The sequence below is a fragment of the Saimiri boliviensis genome, chromosome 10, assembly GCF_048565385.1.
Source record: "Saimiri boliviensis isolate mSaiBol1 chromosome 10, mSaiBol1.pri, whole genome shotgun sequence".
NCBI classification, from domain to species: Eukaryota; Metazoa; Chordata; class Mammalia; order Primates; family Cebidae; genus Saimiri; species Saimiri boliviensis.
Window position 1 is genome coordinate 24,894,410 of NC_133458.1, and position 18,836 is coordinate 24,913,245.

Below are 18,836 nucleotides of genomic sequence, written 5' to 3' on the forward strand. Positions count from 1 at the left end.
GTGGTCCACGCCTCCTGAGCCTGAGCGCAGCAGCGTGCACACCCATAGCGCACCCATGTGCACACATCCATTCTCTGTTCTCACTCACTCCTGGTTCATGGTCCTCTCTTAGCCTTTCTCTGTCTCCCTCTTTCTGTGACTTGTTTTCCCTTACCCCACACATTGCTCAGCAGCAAGTAAGAGGAGATTTCTCTCTCTCTCTGTCTGTCTCTGTCTCTGTCTCTCTCTCTCTCTCTCACACACACACACACACGCACACACACACATGTGCCTCATGTAGTATGAGATAGCCCTGCCCAAATGGGAAGCCGGACCTCTTGTTCAATGAGCACATAGGTATTGAAAGCATTCCTTATCAAGGGAAAAATTGGATTCAAAAATTAATTTTTACTCATTTAATTGGTCAGCAAATATTAATTGTGCTGATATTATGAGCCAGGCAATAAATTCAGCCCTACTTAACCTCCAGATCTGGATTTCTGGGCTTTCCCTTCAATTCCCGTTGTCCTCACAGGGTGGCGTCTTGGCTGGGTTACTGGTCTGAGAGTCAGGATCTTTGGGTCTCAACCAGTCCCAGCCTGTGAGAGGTCACTGGGCGAGAAGTTTCCCTTTTGCTTTGAATCACACATTTTATCTTCAAGGAGATGATGAAAAAGTATCCCTTTAATAAAGAGTACAGAGGTTCATAAGGAAAGAGAAATATACAGATGTTAATAATGATAGACACACAGCCCCTTGTATTCATAGGACACTCACACACATTCATAGCATCATTCTGTGTCTCCTCCTTTGGGTATAGTAACCACCCAAGAGGACAGAAAGGGGCATAATAATATTGCGGTGATTTCATGCTTAGGTTTTTTTTTTCTCCACCAATATCTGCTTTTGAGAGATTTGGGCTATGCTTAGCACAGGTGTGACGTTTGGTATCTCAGGCCCTAGAATGCGTTTCAATTGCCTTTCTTCTTCTTCTAATTCTTTTTTTTTTTTTTTTTTTTTTTTTGAGACGGTGTTTCACTCTTGTTGCCCAGGCTGGAGTGCAATGGTGTGATCTCGGCTCACGACAACCTCTGCCTCCCAGGTTCAAGTGATTCTCCTGCCTTAGCCTCCCTAGTAACTGGGATTACAGGATTACGGGAATACGCCACCACGCCCAGCTAATTTTTGTGTTTTTAGTAGAGATGGGGTTTCATCATACTGGCCGGGCTGGTTTCAAACTCCTGACTCAGGTGATCCACCTGCCTTGGCCTCCCTCCAATTGCCTTCCTTTCTATACAGTGCACGTTACGAATGATAAGAGAATGCATTTGAATGACAAGACATGTTTTGAGCAGTGCTTGCTGCTGTTACCTTCGTGCATCCATTAGTTTTTGTAAGGCAGAAGGAAAGGACTGCATGTCATCACATCAGACTTGTTTCTTTTACGAACAAAGTTAGTGGAAAGAAGGAAAAAGACAACTGAGAGACCTCTTCTCCATTCGGCCTCTCAATTTACATGTTTTCCCTAGAAATGGGATCAGTGGGAGAGAAGCAGCCCACACCTTTCCCCAGTCTCTGTGTCATTACTGTGTCTCCGTCAGTGTTCCAAAATACGATGGGATTTGTACTGCTGATTTATCCCTCATGCAGGCAACATTACCCAGACCCACACCCAGATCCGAGGAGCAAGAGAAGAAGATACAGGACCACGAGAGTGGGGCTAATAAAACTTATTCCCACTAACAAGGGAATGACCTACCCCATAATTCAGCCTGCTGAGCAGGGGCACTGCTTCCCAGCACCCTCTAGAGAACACCCAAACTTAATCATCATGGTGTTCCTCACGTCAATCACAGCCCTTGTGGCAGCTGAGGCTGTCTGCTGTAGACTCTCGGAGGGAGTCTAAAGTACAAAAGGAGAGAACGGACCCCCAGCAGGTTTTGGTTGTTACCATTCACAATGCTGAGCAGCTTCCCTGGGATTTCCAATGGATAAGAGAATGTGTTTAATGTGTTTGAATGACAAGACGCATTTTGAGCAGTGCTTGCTGCTGTTACCTTCACGGGTCCCTCAGTTTTTGTAAGGCAGAAGGGAAGGGCTGCCCATCATCACATCAGGCTTGTTTGTTTTATCAACAAAGTTAGTGGAGAGAATGTCAGTTAAACAAGTTAACTAACCAAGTTAATGGAGCCATTCCAAATGCCTTCCATTGTTCCATAGGTAGTTAAGTGCATTCATTCAATGTATATTTGCATCAGAAGCCCCAGCCTCACCTCCTAAATAATAAAGGAAATGGTGTACCTCGTTGGATTTTAACAGATGGGTTTTACTTTTACTTTCCCATGGGTCTAGTTTTGGCTGCTAGACCAGTCCTCAGTGATGATGCTGTCTGCAGAATTCCAATTCTCTTGGTAGGCTGGCCTAGAGCTCTGGCTCATCCAGACCGTCCCCAGGTCTTTGTGCCATGGCCCTGTCTGCTTCTCAGAGGGAGAAACACAAGGCTTTTGGCAGCTAAGCTAATGAGGAGAAGGTCATGGGTTCAACCCCTAGGATTCTGGAAGCTTGTCTTTGGCTGCTATGCTCAGCAACCCCTAGATGGGGTGCATTGCTAAAGCTTGCTATTGGTTACAGCCTGGCCTGCAGAATGTGTGTTGGCTTAATGCCCCTCTCCAGGGAAAACTGCTCAATTTAGTGACATTAGTTTCCTATTAGAAGGATAGCTTGTTTTGATGATAAATGAAAGACCACTTAGATATCTGGTGGGTTTGGGCCACAGATGGTGTCAAAATAGACATAGAAACTTCAAAATGAGTATTAAAAGAAGCGTTGCTTTTAGCAAATGGCTTCCATTGTTCCATAGGTAGTTAAGTACATTCATTCAACAAATATTTGCATCAGAAGCTCCAGCCCCACCTCCTAGAACACAATGACTTTATATCCTGTGTTCTGGTCTGCTGTCTTCTTTTTGAGATGCCCAGAAGCAAAGCTCTTGGTTCTTAAGAACTGGGGTCATATGATAGTCGCTACTTATCCTTGGGAGGTACGTTCCAAGCCCCCCAGTGGATGCCTGAAACTGCAGACAGTCCCAAACTCCATATAAACTCTGTTTTTCTCTATACATACTGATAGGATTTGGCTGTGTCCCCACCTACATCTCATCTTGAATTCCCACGTGTTGTGGGAGGGACCTGGTGGGAGGTAATTGAATCATGGGAGCAGGTCTTTCTCATGCTGTTCTCGTGATAGTGAATAAGTCTTATGAGACCTGACAGTACTGTAAGGAGGAGGTTCACTGCACAAGCTCTCTCTCTTTGCCTGCTGCTATCCATGTAAGATGTGACTTGCTCCTCCTTGCCTTCTTCCATGATTGTGAGGCCTCCTTAGCTATGAGGAACTGTAAGTCCATTGAACTTTTTCTTCCAAGTCTCAGGTATGTCATTATCAGCAGTGTGAAGATGAACTAATGCACATATATACCTATAATAAAGTTTAATTTATCAATAATTAGGCACAGTAGAAGATTAACAGTTATAATAATAGAACAGTTATAATGATATAATAAAAGCTCTGTGAACGTTGTCTCCTTTCTCTCAAAAGTCTCTTACTGTGCTCTACTCTCCTATTTTTGGACAGTGGTTGATCTGAAGCTGCGGTAACTGACACCATGGAAAGTGAAGCCTGGGATTAAGGAACTGCTGTAATTTGTTGGGTTGTTTTTCCAACCCCAAGACACTTTTCTCTAGGGCTCTAAGCCCTGCAATGACTTGTTTGTCTAACTGGGTTATTGTTGCTGTGGCTTGCTGGGTTTCCCCCTCTTTCTCTGTACTCATTTGTTTTCCCTACGATCTCACTGAAAACGACACCAGAAAGAATCATTCTGAGATAAAGCACTAGTAACTGAGTGGCTGAGCACTCACTCTGGCACTGTTTCCATTGCCTGTGCTCACAGCCAGGATTCAGGGGTCAACTTTCACCTGTTACAGGACTTCTCTGGGTTGCTTTTGAGAGACTTCAGTCTCATAGGGCCAGCATGGGTCATGTGCCTGAAGGTCACGTGTCTGAAGGCAGACCTTCCGGAGAGGGCTAGAAGTCATAGAAGAGAAAGAATAGTTTAGGCAGAACAGTAAAGCAATCAGAGGTTATCAGGTCTTTGTAATTTCTTCTTTCTTTTTTGATCATTACAAAAATGATCACTCAAGCATATGGAAATATCTTACAGAATAATAGGCTTTCTGCCAAGCCAAACCTAAACCTACTAGAGACTCCCAGAGATATTTCTACCACCCTGTGGAACCTCTCCTCTTACCTCTACCTCTGAGGAGGTAGTGTGGAGTAAACACGGCACCATCTCAAGGGGTGGATGTATTCTGTGTATTTATGAACATTCTGTGTATTTATGACACCTTAGGGGTCAGCTGTCATATTTGAGATATGGTTCCCAATAAGTGGGTGATCATTATCTCCCTGTACTGCAGAGCTTTACAACTGGAGCCTGCATTTAGACATGAGCGATTACAGTTTATCTGATCAATATCTCCCTTTAAAAAGAAATCCCGCATGTGTAATTCACTGATTCCTCATTTCCAATGGAGGTGTGCTATGGTCAGCTCCTGGGGTGTGTGTGTGTGTGTGTGTGTGTGTGTGTGTGTGTGTATGTGTAAGTGTAAGTGTAATTAATGGGAAGAAATTTAGGGCTGCTTAATATGAAGAATATAAAGACCTTTTCTTTTCTGTGTCAATAGGCAGCTCATGGACTTACCTTCCTTTTTTCTTCTAATTTGAATTTCTTTTCAAAATGTCAGCTCTCACTTTCCTTTGGGATGCACAGACTTGGGAAAGGAAGATGCCCAGCTAGGATGATTGGCCAAGGGCCTCCTTGGGAGGGGAGAGTTGGTTGCTTCCGGTTTCTGGAGATGGCAGAGCACTCATCCCTGGTGCTGGGAAAGGGAGTGGATGCATAGGCTCTTCCCCAGCAGTCCCCTGCCTTCCTCTGATCCTGGAGCAGATTATCTTTGGGACCACCCTCTAGCGACCCCAGAGGAAACCCCTACTTAAGATCAGTTTTTTTTTTCCTGTATCTGGGAATTTGGGGTTTTGGTACCTATTTTCTCAGCAACCTACTAGGTAACTAGGGGAGGCACCTCGTTCTCCAGACCCTACTGTTCCCTTCTGTAAAATGGGGCAGTTGGATTTTATGATCCTGAGTTATTTTCCACATTTGAAATATGACATGGGAAAGAGGGGCAGAATACTGTTTCATAAGTCAGAGAACTTGGATGTGAGCCTAAACCTCGCCTCTTCCTCAAAGTCATGCCTGCTCCCCAAGGCAGTTGGTGGCCCACTCTCTGGACTCCCCCATGCACCTAACTGAAGCAGGATCCAGATGGCTTTGTCTGGTCATGGCCGAGGTCTGTCCATCCCCACACTGGGAAAGAGGCAGTTCTTTGGGGCAGGAACCGAGACTTTTCCACTTTTACATTCTTAGGAGCTCCCCTAGTGCTTGGTGCTTAGTTAGCTCTTTCATAAATGTTCTTAAGCAAATTAATAAGTGAGGAAAAGTAAACAGCATTGTCTTTATCCAATCCCTGTTTCCCTTGCTGAATGCAGGGAGTTCCAATAGCCCAGGGAACCAAAGGTTTGGTGGAAAAAGGTTGGTCTAAAGATCCAATTGGCCCCACCATGGGTGAGTTTGGGAAAATCTGATGTCTTCTTGCCCCATGCAATGGACAGGAGTGGGGGCTTCCCAGCTGTGGAGGCGCACGAGGCTAGATGATACTTTTCCATTCAGGAGGGGCAAGAGAGTTGGTTTTCTCCCAGACGAGAGAAATCCTCTCTCTCTCAGACCATAGGAGTTGCCCACAGAGCAGTGGGAAGACCAGGTTTGACTTTGTCTTCCATCCTGGGGCTGAGAGATGGCTGCTGCTGGCCCAGAGCAGCTGGGCATGTACATGGGAGGCTGGGGAGTTGGCTGCATAGCCCATCTCTGCTGGTCACCTGGTCTGCCTCTTTAGGATCAGCTCAGGATGTTTGTAAACAGTGGATGCCTACGGTAAGAGGGTAGCCTGTGGCTATGGAAGAGACTGTGTCCCAGAGCTAAGCTAATTGGCCCACAGGGGGATGGACCTGCTAACCTTCACCTCATTAGCACTGCATTTGGGCCACTGAGCTCTGACATGGTTCTGACCTTTCCATAATAAGGACTCAGTGTGAGGTTTTTGCAAAGGTGAGGCAAACCAGGGCCGGGGCTAAAACAGCTTTGCTTGGCACAGTAGGTGCAATCAGGACTCACGCCAGGGGCTGTGCAGGCTGGGGTCAGGCTCCCACCATTCCTCATCACCTGTGGCCTTCAAGATGGGTTGGTGTGGCTGTCAGGATGGGTGATAGTTGATTCCTTAAGAGTGTTAAGGAATCATTGAGGCCGAGGGTTCTTGGGGAGATCGCCCCACTGTTCCTCAGGTCTGTCCCCTCCTCCAGCCCTTCCCAGGAGTCTCCACAGAGACCACCAGATGTTTTTGGAGTCCTTGGGCAGTGGCTTTGCAGCTCTGCCCCTGAGCCTGGGGAATATTGCTGGAGGAAGGACACTGTCTGCATTTAAAATCCCCTTTTCATGGAGATGATAGAGCTTTTCAGAGTGCCAGTCTCTGCAGTGTGGGAGCAATTTCCCTGTAATTGGTAAAGTAACCGTAACCACTCTGTCATTTGTATGTGGCGACACGTAATTGCACAGTAACCTTTGCCGCGGAGCATGAGGGAAGCGTGGTAAGCTATTAGATTGTAATTCGGATTGTCAGCTCCAGCCCCCCACGGCACCTCCACCACCACCATGCTGCATGGCAGGCTCCCAGGGAAGCTGCTGTGGGGGCTCTCTGCATCCAGGTCCAGCTCAGGGTGCTGCTCCCCAGTAGGAATGCTAGGCACATGCTGTGTCCTGCAGTGCCCTCAGCTAGGAAAGGCCCTCTGTGGTGATCTAGGCCAGTGCTTCTTAAATCTTAGCAAGAGGGGATTGGAATCACCTGGAGGGGTGTGACGACACAGGTGTCTGAGCCCCCATCCCCAGACTTTTTAATCCTGTAGGTCTGGGGTAGAGCTAGAGAATTTGCATTTCTAATGAACAGCTATCAATTTTCTGGATCTGAGACCATTCCCCTTCTCCTTCATTCAGCTTTGTGGCGAAATGTCTATCTGATTCTGAAAGATCTTTGGGAAGAACTACCTTTGCTATTTCATCTTCACAACATTAGCCCCTTTAATCTTGATGACATCTCTGAGATAGATACCATGAATTTCCTCAAAGATGCTGAGATCCACAAAGGTCATCTGACCCATCTAATGACAACAAGCAGTAAGAGTGAAAACTCCCACAGAACTGACTCTAAGTGCCAGACATTGTTCTGTATGTTTTAAATAATTTAATCCTCACCACAGTACTATAAAGTATGTACTACTGTTCTAATCCCTGTTCTACAGTTAACAAATTAAGGCACAGAGAGGTTAAGTGACTTGCTCAAGGTCACATAGGATTAAGTTGCAGAGTTGGGATTCAAACCTAAGCACTTTGGTTCTGGTTCACTACTGTTAGCCACTGTGAAACTCGGGCTTTTATTGATCCACCCACCCATCTATCCATCCACTCACCCACCCACCCATCCATCCACCCACCTATCCATCCATCTATTCATCCACCCACCCACCCATCCATCCACCCACCTACCCACCCATCTATCCATCCACCGACCCACCCACCCATCCATCCATCCATCCATCCACCAACTCACCCACCCTCCCATCCATCCATCCATCCACCCACCCATCCACCCATCCACCCATCTATTCATCCATCCACCCACCCAACCATCTATTTATCCATCCACCCAGCCACCCACCCACCCACCCATCCACCCACCCACCCATCCATCCACCTACCCATCCATCTATTCATCCATCCATCCCCCACCCACCCACCCATCCATCCATCCACTGATCCACCCACCCACGCACCCATCCATCCATCCATCCACTGATCCACCCACCCATCCACCCATCCATCCACCAACTCACCCACCCACCCATCCATCCATCTACCCATCCATCCATCCATCCATCCATCCATCTATTCATCCATCCATCCATCCACCCACCCATCCATCCATCCACCCACCCATCCACCCATCTATTCATCCATCCATCCACCCACCCACCCACCGACCCATCCATCTATTCATCCATCCACCCAGCCACCCACCCATCCATTCATCCATTCGTCCACCCACCCATCCATCTATTCATTCATCCATCCACCCGCCCACCCACCCATCCACCCATCCATCCATTCATCCACCAACTCACCCACCCACCCATCCATCCATCTACCCATCCATCCATCCATCCATCTATTCATCCATCCATCCATCCACCCACCCATCTATCCATCCACCCACCCATCCACCCACCCATCCATCTATTCATCCATCCATCTACCCACCCACCTACCCACCCATCCATCTATTCATCCACCCACGCACCCACCCACCCATCCATCCATCCATCTATTCATCCATCCATCCACCCACCCATCTACCCATCCATCTATTCATCCATCCACCCATCTATTTAATACACATGTATTATTATTAGCCTACTATAAGCCAGGCACTAAGCTAGGGATACAAAGATGCATAAAACATGGTCCCTGTCCTTGAGCTCATGGTCCTTGGAGCACAGTGGATTAGCCATCTTAATTTGTACCCCAGTGCCTTCTATGAGGACATTTGACCCAGTGAAAAAAAGATCGAGTGTCTTCTGGATAGGGACCCAGAGAGTGTGGCCCTGTCCGGGCTTCTGGGTCTGTCCATAGAGTTGTCCAAGTGGGCTCCACATAAATTCCCATGTAATGGGCCCTTATTTCCTTTCCTTGTGAGAGTGGAGTTACTCTCTAATAATCAAGCATTATTATAACCATGGCCAAACATTTTGTGTATTTATGGAGTGACAGGAGGCCAGCCCTGGGCCTAGGGCACAGCTGGGCTCCTGATCACAGCAGAGTCTGGACCTGGCTACTCTGGCTGTGGCTCTAATCTCACTGTTAATGGGTCCCAGAGGAAGGCTCAGCCAGGGCTAGAGCAAACACTCTCTTCTCCTATCTCCCAGGGTGCTCAGGAAGCCACACCAATGCTCACCTATTGAAGGCTTTCAACCAATTAGCCTGCCCTTCCTGGGCACAGGCAGCCCTGGCATCTGTTCTCTGTATGTTCACCTCCCAGGTCTATAGGCCCTGGGGGACCCTCCCTTCTCCTGCTTCAGGTACTATAATTACCTGGTTGTTTCAGTTCAGACCCAGCAATGCATACTGTGTTTGCAGTGCATGCTGTGGTTGAGAAGCAGGCTAGGGCCACGCCCTGCAGCCATTCTACCCCTGTTCCAGGTAGGATTTACATTCACAAGAAATCAACATGAAATATCTTACATGGAAGTGCTTCCCAGCTCACCAGGTGCCTTTGCTCCTGTGAGCTTACCTACTCCAAAGCCAGGGAGAGTCAGGCTGGAGAACAGCGGGAGCCATTTGTGCAATTGGGGAGCAGCTGAACTGCCATTCGAATCCAAGTCCTGAGGATTTTCCATTGCTTCAACCTTAAAAATCCCACCCCCATCACCCCAGCTTCGAGGAAACAAAGCTGTGCCACCTCCCGCCACAGCTGGGGGACCTCAGCAATCATGCAGACCTGGACAGCGCTTGGTCAAAGGCCTCAATGCCACCTTTATCACTTGGGGCTCCATTCAGAGGGAGAAGCCAGGCCATGGGGAAACTTAGCATTGTCCAGTCTCACCTGGGCTCCTTGCTGCGTGAGGTGCTGCAGAGGAAGAGATGCACAGAGGTCCCTGACCTTCTGGTGAGTGAATGATACCACTAGCCGAATGTATACTCTCTTTTTGTACATAGCTGTTGATGTGCTTGTGTGTGCCCAGCCAAAGGGAAGCACTGTATTTGGTAACCCTCACCACTCGGAAATGCAATTTGGGGAGCTGAGAGGCCTGAAGCCCCCCCAGGCTAATGAGGCCTATGTCTGTGGCGGAGGTAGTGGGGATCTGTGAAACGTGGACTCCCTTTCTCCCTGCCTCAGTGTCCCCACGCTGTGCAGCGTGGACAATCATTCAGCCACATCTACTGGGAAAATGGACCAGAATGGGTGATGTACAGAGTTGGTGATGGCAGAGGTTCCTGCAGCATAGTTTAGGCCTGAAAAAGTCAGAGATGCGAACTCCTTGTGAATCAGAAGCAGAAATATTCAAGGGCCACAAGGATGCCTAGCACCCAGGCTGCCTTCGGAAGGCCTGGCAGGTTGCCGTGGTCACATCCAGCAGGGACAGGGCATCTTTTCCCCTTTGCCTGGATTTGTCTTTCCTCTCTTCTGCTCCTCCCTTTAGTCCTCCTCCTCCGGTCTACGTCCCCATCTCCTTATTTTGGGAAGAATATTAAAGATCAGACTAAATCTTGAAAGCTCCCTTGTAAATTTGAGTCCTGTAATTTTTGTTTTGTTTTGTTTTAGTAGAGATGGGATTGGTCTTGAACTCCTGACCTTAGATGATCCGCCTGCCTCTGGCAGGATTACAGGCATAAGACACTATGTCTGGCCAATACTTTTTTTTTTTTTTTAAGGGAAGGGGAGAGAGCTGTGTTTGTCCTGGGCTGATGGTGCAAGCCACGCAAGAGAGGCCAGAGGCTATCATAGGCCTGGAGCAGATATCCGCTCTGCACGTGGCCTGCTCGGGCTTGCCCATGCTCTCCCGCTTTTCCCTCTGGCTGTTCTTACGCTGTAGGAAGAAGGGGAACGGTCAGAGAGGCTTCAGATGCTCAGCAGATCGCCTTCTCTGGAGGGACAGTGCCTGCCTGCACCCCTTCTGGGAGGGAGGGGATGAGCCCTCCGGGGCCTGGAGAAGGCCTGTGGGCCGGCTTCACATACTCCCTGGCGAGAGCCTGCCTGCTGTTGTCCAGATGCTCTTTCCTTTGGCTGAACTGAAGGCTTTAAAAAAGTGACACCTTGTATTTTATTTCACCCCTTTCTCTGAAAAGTCCAAAGACATTTACAGGCAGGAGTGCAATAGGCTTTATGGTAGCCCATCAAAAAGCGGGGATTGTTTCCTTCGTCTTTATAGAGCAGAAAAAGCACAGGAAAACGGAGTAACTCTCCTGAGACCACATAGTCCTTCCAGCACACGGTGGAAAATCCACTCCAGAGGGGTGTGTGCCAGACCCAAGCTGCTTGTGGGGCGTGCCGAGGGCTTTTCACTGGCCCCTGCTGGGGTCTTCACTGCTCCCCAGCACCGCAGAGCCCAGCTGAGACCCTCCTTTTTGCGGGGGACCTGATGACCTGGTATGAGAAAGAAAGATTCCACTGGCTACAGTAGGGGAGCTGGCCCCAGAGCTTCCTGACTTTTAAAATTATACTTCCTGGAGTCAAGAGCAAGCAAGTCAGGGTCAATATCTCACGGCATATCGGGAGAATATTCTCTTTAAGGAACACTAGTAGGTGTTCCAGTCAAAAATGGTTTAGTGGCTGGGTGCAGTGGCTCACAGTTGTAATCCTAGCACTTTGGGAAGCTGAGGTTGGTGGATTGCTTGAGACCAGGGGTTTGAGACCAGCCTGGGTAAAATGGTAAAACCCTGTCTCTACAAAAAATGCAAAAAATAGCCAGGCATGGTGGCACATGCTTGTGGTCCAAGCTACTCGGGAGGCTGAGGTGGGAAGATGGCTTGGGGCTAGAAAGTCAAGGCTGCAGTGAGCCATTATTGTATCACTGCACTCCAGCCTGAGTGACAGAGTCAGACCCTGTCTCAAATAAACAACCAACCATCACCACCAACAAAAACGGTCCAGTGAACGAAATGCTTAGGAGTGGCTGAGATAAGGCTAAATGTATTTCTTCTTAAAAGGACTTTTCAGACCTTTCACATAACTAGTCATCATGAATCTCTTAGACGGTGTTAGAAGGTTTTCCTAGAAATTTGCCTGTGGAGCCCTTTTGCATAGGGCATATCGGGGACCTGGGTTTCCACGGATGGCACTTTGGGAAGTGCTGGTGTAGGCATGGCAGGACCAGGGCTGCTCCTCTTCACAATGCTCTAAAAGACAAAGGGAGCCTGAGGTTGGAGCTCATGAAGCACTTGCTGTGGCACACTGAGTTGGATCAGGAACCCTCCTTCTCCCATTGCTCCTTTCCCCGACTGACTGCCCACACATGCCTCTGTTGTGATAGTGATGCTTACGTACTAATGCTTCCAGTTCCCTAGTATATACTTTTGAGTCCTCATCTGTGTGTCTGCTCAAGATATGGAGACCATATCCCTCCTTGTGTGTAGATAATGGAGACCACATGCCTCTTGTGCCTGAGTGGAGTGGCCTGGAGCCCCTGCTCATGTGGGCTGGCCCAGGGCTTTTCCACATGGAAGAGGGGGAAGGGGGAGGGGGGAGGGGGAGGGGGGAGAAGGAAGAGGAGGAGGGGGAGGAGGAAGAGGGGGAGGGGGAGGGGAAAGAGGGGGAGGGGGATGGGCAAAGCTCCCAAGATGGTGCTGAGAGGGATTGGAGGAGGGCCAGAGACACACAGATTATGGGGGAAAAAGACCTGGGAATCTGTTTTTTTTTTTTTTTTTTTTTTGCCATTTATCTGCACCTGCCCACTCAGGTGCCTCTTCACAGGCCACCTAGTTTCTCTGGAGTGATGTTTTTCATGTAAAAAAAGAGGGATTGTTACCAGATGATTCACCTCTAAGGATTCTTCTTCCTCCATAGTTTCCTGACTTGATATCTCCGCCAATTTCCCTGATGCTCCCTTCTAATTTTTCTCTTTTTAAAATTTTCAGCTCTTAACCATTGATGATAACTTCTGTGGCCTGGATATGAATGCCCCCCTGGGAGTGTCCGACATGGTGCGCGGCATTCCCGTCTTCACAGAGGACAGGGACCGCATGACGTCTGTCATCGCCTATGTCTACAAGAATCACTCTCTGGCCTTTGTGGGCACCAAAAGTGGCAGGCTGAAGAAGGTAGGAATGAGGTGTGGTCCTTTTGGACTGTCCCTCTGGGATGGTATTATCTTATGTCTTTTCGCTACCTTGGGTGTGCGGGCAGGTGATCCAGGTTTGAGCTGAGGAGATACGCTGCTGTTGAGGTCATCATGATCATTGCATCCTTTCTCTGCTTCTGTGCTGAGGTTGTGGGGCTAGCGTGTGGAATCGTCTCCTCCCTAGAGTGCGTGTGTCCATGAGAGGTGTCAGACCAGCCTTGCAGGGTTGTTCTAAATGGCGAATACTGTGTTCTATTTGGGCTTGTGCCCTTAAGGCAAAGGTTTTATTAGGTCTGGGCAATTGGGGAAGGTGGGCAGGGGGAAGGGACCTGCCTGTTTCCCTTGCTCCAGCCCTTCTGGCTGCTGCGTCATCTGGAATCCATTCAGGGAACAGATGGAGGAAGGCGCAGTCCTGTTAGAGTTGCTGATGGGGCCCAGAGCCAAGTCGTGGGATGAGAAAACTGCGGTTGCAATGGGAGCGTGGAAATTGCTTCTGGCGAGGTCGGATGGTATGATCTGGGGACCTGACCTTTCCCCTGCGTCTTCCAGAAGCTGGCAGGTTCTGGGGTCCTGGGCCATCTTGGTTCATCAGCTGTGTTGGGAGCCGTCATCCACCCAGGGGTGTTCTGTGCTGACGTTCCTCATCTCATGAGTTGGAGCTGGCCCTACAGCGCATGCCCTTCCTGATTGGGTTAAAAGCCCTGTTAAGACGGTAGGCGGGAGGTCTTGTTTTCTGTTGGCCAATTATTGCACTACAGTCCTCTCCCAGAAAATATTGCTGATTCCATGTGGAACTTTTGCTTGCTTTATTTTGGCCTCTCTTGGAGTTCCCTGGACATTGCGTGATGGAGATTGAGTAAGGAGGCACTGCCTGATTGCGACTGAGCCTTAATCCCTCCATCTCCCTTGGCTGTATTTCTGGCTGGTGGCTCTGGATGGTCAAGAGGAAGTGTTCTGTGCATATTTAGGGGACTGTGCCTATTTTATCATCCTACGGGATAATAGGCCAGCAGTCGTTTCTGTTGGCATCTCTGTGGACAGGTGGTATGTCTGGAATGGGAGCATGTGGAGGACGAGAGGCAGGCACCCCGGTGTGTGTTTGTGACTTGGGAACTTGTGTGTGGAGTCATGACATGGGAAGTGACTGGGAAAGAAAACAGCAAGCACTGGGCAAACACCATAGGGCTCTGCAAGATTGGTGTCCACGATGTGCCACGCAGCCAGTCCTGCCCAGGAGGAAGTAACCACCTGATTTGAGTGTACCGCCTTCAGTGTCGCAACTGAAAAATAGCAAAACCATCGTGTACACATCTTTAAGAACTGTATTTTGTCGTTCCCTGCAAAGAGTTCTATTTCATACTTCCTTTCCGTGAAGAAGACAGTAAACACGATGGAATTTTTTCTTGCTGCCTCGAACTCCTTGTGATTTTTGCTCACATGTTGGACTGAGGTTTTGGATGCCCAGGGAAGATGCTGTGAGGCGTGAGCTTATCCCCACACAGCTCCTGTGTCTGATTGTTGTGCCTTCCCGGGTGTTCCTCTCATGCACTTGGCCGTCATCACTTTCATTTGCTGCCAGGAATCCTGGTTGACTTCAGCCTTTCCTCCTCCCTCATTCTGCGACTTCCAGCTTTGGTGGGCTAGGAAACCAGATAGCCAAACTCACTGAAACTGTGTCTGACAAGCATCAGTCCACACGCTTTTGGGCGGGGACCTCAGATAGCTCAGTTATTCACTAGGATGTGGCGAGATTGGTCTGCTGGAAAAGTGAATTCTAAATACCAGAGGCATCACTATGTACAAGTCATGCACTGAGACCTGCTTCGCCTGCTGCAGTGGGTGAATGAGCACTATTGGGAGTAAATAAGTCAGCAAGGCAGTATGGGGGGTGCCTCGCTGACTCTTCTCTAGTAAGCTCAATCTCAGTGCAATGGAGAAGTAACTTCCTGCCTTGCCCTGAAAGAGTCCTACCCACTGAATCTCCTACCAGCTGCCAGAGGACCATTTACTAACTGGCAGGATGGAGTAGACCCCGGATAAAGATTTTTTTTTTTTTTAATTTGTCATTGTCTGAGCTGGTTGGGCAGTGAATGTTATCAATGAAATGAACGTTGAGAGTTCAGTGCACGTAACAAAACAGACAGCCATTTTCTCTTGGAAAAAGAAAGGTGTTTCCTGACTATGGCTGCATTGTAAACCCAAGATAGTCAACTTGCATTTTTGTGCTGTCGGTCCAAGGGTGGGTTGAGGCATTTGGTGGCTGGTGCTCTCTTGCCTGTGGAAGCTTGTTTAAATCTGTTCCAGACAAGGAGGTCAAATGCAGCACGTGAGTTTGGGATGAGGACACCCCCAGGAGCCTGGGCCAGCAAGGTGCTCAGAGACAACCCTCCTGAGGCAGGTGAGGGCAGAGCCCAGCAGTCGATCAGGCAGGCAGTGACAGGCGACACAAGCAACACCCCACCAAGAGGCTGGGCTGGGGCTTCATCAACGGCAGGCATTCCCATCTTTCACTTCAGTGGGTTGATAGAGGAACAGTTCTGTTTCAGCCATCTGGGGCATTCTGTCTAATTTCCAGAGCAGTGGTGGGGCTGGTGAGGCAGAAACATTTGAAAGGTAAGAGCACCAGGGTCAGGTCGGGGGAATGAGCCTTTGGTCCTCCTGGGGAAAGCCAGGCCACTGGGGAGGCCAAACTTTCTGCTCTGTAGGCTCCGAGTGGCAGCCTCTTAATGGTTTTGCTTAGGCCTGGCTTCTGTGCCTGCAGACTCAGCACAGCTGGCCCAGGGGGACAGTCTGAGTTGGGAAAGGAAGGTTGGGCCTCAGAGTCTGTTGCTTGAAATAATGAAAAGCTACAGTCGCCCATTTATTTATTTATTTATTTCTGAACAATAGAATTCCCCACCCCTGCTCCTAAGCACCACTCCCCTTTCCCTGTAATAACTGCGACTCGCTTTTCCCAGAGGTTATCCAGACCACAGTCGCCTTTTGGGCAGAGGCCCAGCCAGGACAAGTCATGGAGCTGCAGGAGGATTTTGCTGAAAGTTTTGCAAATGACGGAGGCCAGGGCGTGAGAATAATGGAACTCATACTATAGCCATAATTACAGAGTTGGTTTCTCTGAGCCCCGTAATAATCTCCTGTGTGTATCAAGGGCCTTCCAGAGCTCTTTACAGTATAACGAGAGACTGGAAATGGGGATGGGTGGGCAGGAGGGGATTTGGGGGGAATGTTGAGAGTAGGAGTGTTTGCTGTGAGTTTCAGGGACCCAGGAGCTAGACTGAGCTATCTGTGGACTGGCCTCAAAATTACTGAGTTTTTATTTTGTATGAGAGGCGTGAGTCCCAATTATTTGCAAGCTTGTCTTTGACGACCATAATTTCACTCCTTTAGTGCACACATCGCATGAGGAGGGAGAAAGGAAGTGAGGAGAGTACCAATTTAGATGTCTTTGATGTTTTCTGTTGTGTGTGTTGTAGATGGGATTGGCAGCTTCTTCCTGTGGTGAGCCTTAAAGGTATGTGTGTTAAGAAATGTGGCCTATAAATGCTCCAGTCACGAGCAGGTGTCTAGGGGCTTAGCAATAACCCACAGAGTGTTAAAATTTTCACTATAGGTAAAAATCTTAAGGCAAATGCCATCTTGACTGGCTTTGGGGCCAAGCAAACCAAAACCTTTGACTCGAGTTGGGACAATCAGGTCAGTGTTGCCTCAGAAGGACAAGATTTCTTTGCTTGCATATTTCTGCTGGAATCTTTGCCCCCCCTCTCTTTCTCTGCCTCTTGCTTTCCTTTCACTAAGCGATCATTTCTGTGACTGCTGTTCAGTGGTGAATTACTGCCTGACATTAGTAGGAAAGACTAATGTTCATTGTGAACCAAAACATCATAAACTTCCACTTGAGGTGTGATTGCTCCGCTAGCTGGTGATTGCATCTTCCCTGGATGTTTCGGCTAGGTTAAACTGTTCACACCTAAAGGGGTGGAGCGCTGTGTGGATGTTGGTTAAGCGGAACTCTGGCTGGCCCTGCTGTTAGCCTGTTGGAGGATGTTCATCCACGTGTCTGTGCACAGACTAATCCATACCAGCCTCTCTGGATAGGAATTGGGTGCATGTCCCCTTGGAGAGGCAATGGGAGTAGACAGTACAAAAATCATTCTTCCTGGGAATTGTCATGCAGATTAATTTAATCTTTCTAAAATTTTTTTCTCTAGCCTGTTTTAAAATTAATTTGCTTGTGATTCCCTAGACCCTCAGCACGGGTCCACAAGGGGGAATCGGCCAGGAGTGGAGTGGAGGGAGACCCACCCGGGGTGAACATTGCTTCTCAGGAACAGATGCTATGTGTGTGTCTTCAGTGCTTGAGTCACAAAGCAATACCAGATCAGAGAGTCCAGCCACTGCTTTGCTACTTCTTAAATGTGTCTGGGAATTCTTCCTAAAATTACTCTGGAAATTTGAATCCACTTTAACTAAAAATATTCATGGTACAGAAAGCCCGCAGATGGATGGAAGTGTCAGGAAATCAAATGGAGATAGAATGTTGGGACACCAAATAGACTCAGAACCTGTGGTTAGGGCAGAGGGTATGTGCATTTGATACAGAGTTTGGTCAGGTTGTTGGGACGTGCTGTACGTTTCTCCAGCCCAAGATGCCATGGGTTCACGTGTGTTTGATCACAAGCAGAAAGGGAAAGAAATGCAGATGCATCAGGGCTGACCGATTTCCATGAAGGGAAAAGACTGTCTATTGGCTACACTGTTTCTGCATTTTCCATCCCTGGTTTTGCAAATATTAAGCCTCCATGTCCTTACCCTGCGGGCTGTGTGAAGGGGAGGCTGAGGCTGAAGGGCTCCAGGCAGAAGGTCCCACAGATGAGCCACAGCGCTGCCCTCCCTCCTCTGATTTCACGGTGAACCACAGACAGAGAGAGGATATTCTGCTGTTAGTCCTTCCAGCCTGGCAGTCCTCAGACTGGCCTGTCCGACAGACCTTGCCTCAGGCCAATGCATCCGCTTCTCATGGGCCTTCCTCCCGCCTCGTTTCAGTCTCTTCTGCTGTGTCTTAAGCCTTTTCCCCAAGTTGTACTCAGTTGATTGGAAGAGCACCTGAGCTGGCTGATGTCCTCTTGGACATATTTTATATTCTCGAACACTGTTAAGTCCTCACTCATTCATCCTTTTGATGTTAAGTGTAGCCACATGGGCCCTCTTTTCTTATCTTTTTCCATTTCTCACTATTCTGCCCTGAGGCCCACCCACCTTCCGCACATGTCCCTGGGGGAACTGGAGTTGGTCCCTCCACTCTGACTTGAACAAGCCCGGGGAGGTGTTCTCATCGTGAAGTTTCTGCTGCAGCCAATAGCTAGGCATTGTTGCATTCTCCTCCTGGCTTCCTCCTGAAACATGCATTGAGAGCCCAGCAAAGAGTTTCTCAGGAACACCTGTCATTCTGTTTTCCAAGTGATCATTGCTAGTGAGCGTGATTTAAAGAGATCATCTTAAATGAGCTTTGCCAATGCAAGATTTATTGATACATGTGCCACTTTTGTGAATCATATGTGTGTGTATATATACACACATCGGTATAGGAAGATCCTGATCATAAATCAAAATGCAAAACATTAAAATTGAATAAAGTGCTGCAGAAACACCCCAAATCACAGCGCACATTCAGTCAGCTGATACACAAATGTCAGGCACACTGGAGGAATTTATCCAGTGACGCATGCAGTTGAAGTAAAATATTGTGCTTTACAAGAACATATCATTAAAATGAAAACTAGCAGCATATCAGGAGTCTG

At 48.4% G+C, this 18,836-nt stretch overlaps 1 protein-coding gene across 2 annotated transcripts in view; it reads left to right on the forward strand.

Moving 5' to 3' along the window:
• Positions 1-18,836, forward strand: part of PLXNA4 (plexin A4) — a 466,285-nt gene that overhangs the window by 74,351 nt on the left and 373,098 nt on the right. For both annotated transcript variants that reach the window (XM_039472947.2, XM_074379046.1), the window contains exon 3: positions 12,836-13,018. In XM_039472947.2, coding sequence (XP_039328881.1) covers positions 12,836-13,018 — 183 coding nt within the window. The remainder of the gene's footprint in view (positions 1-12,835; positions 13,019-18,836) is intronic.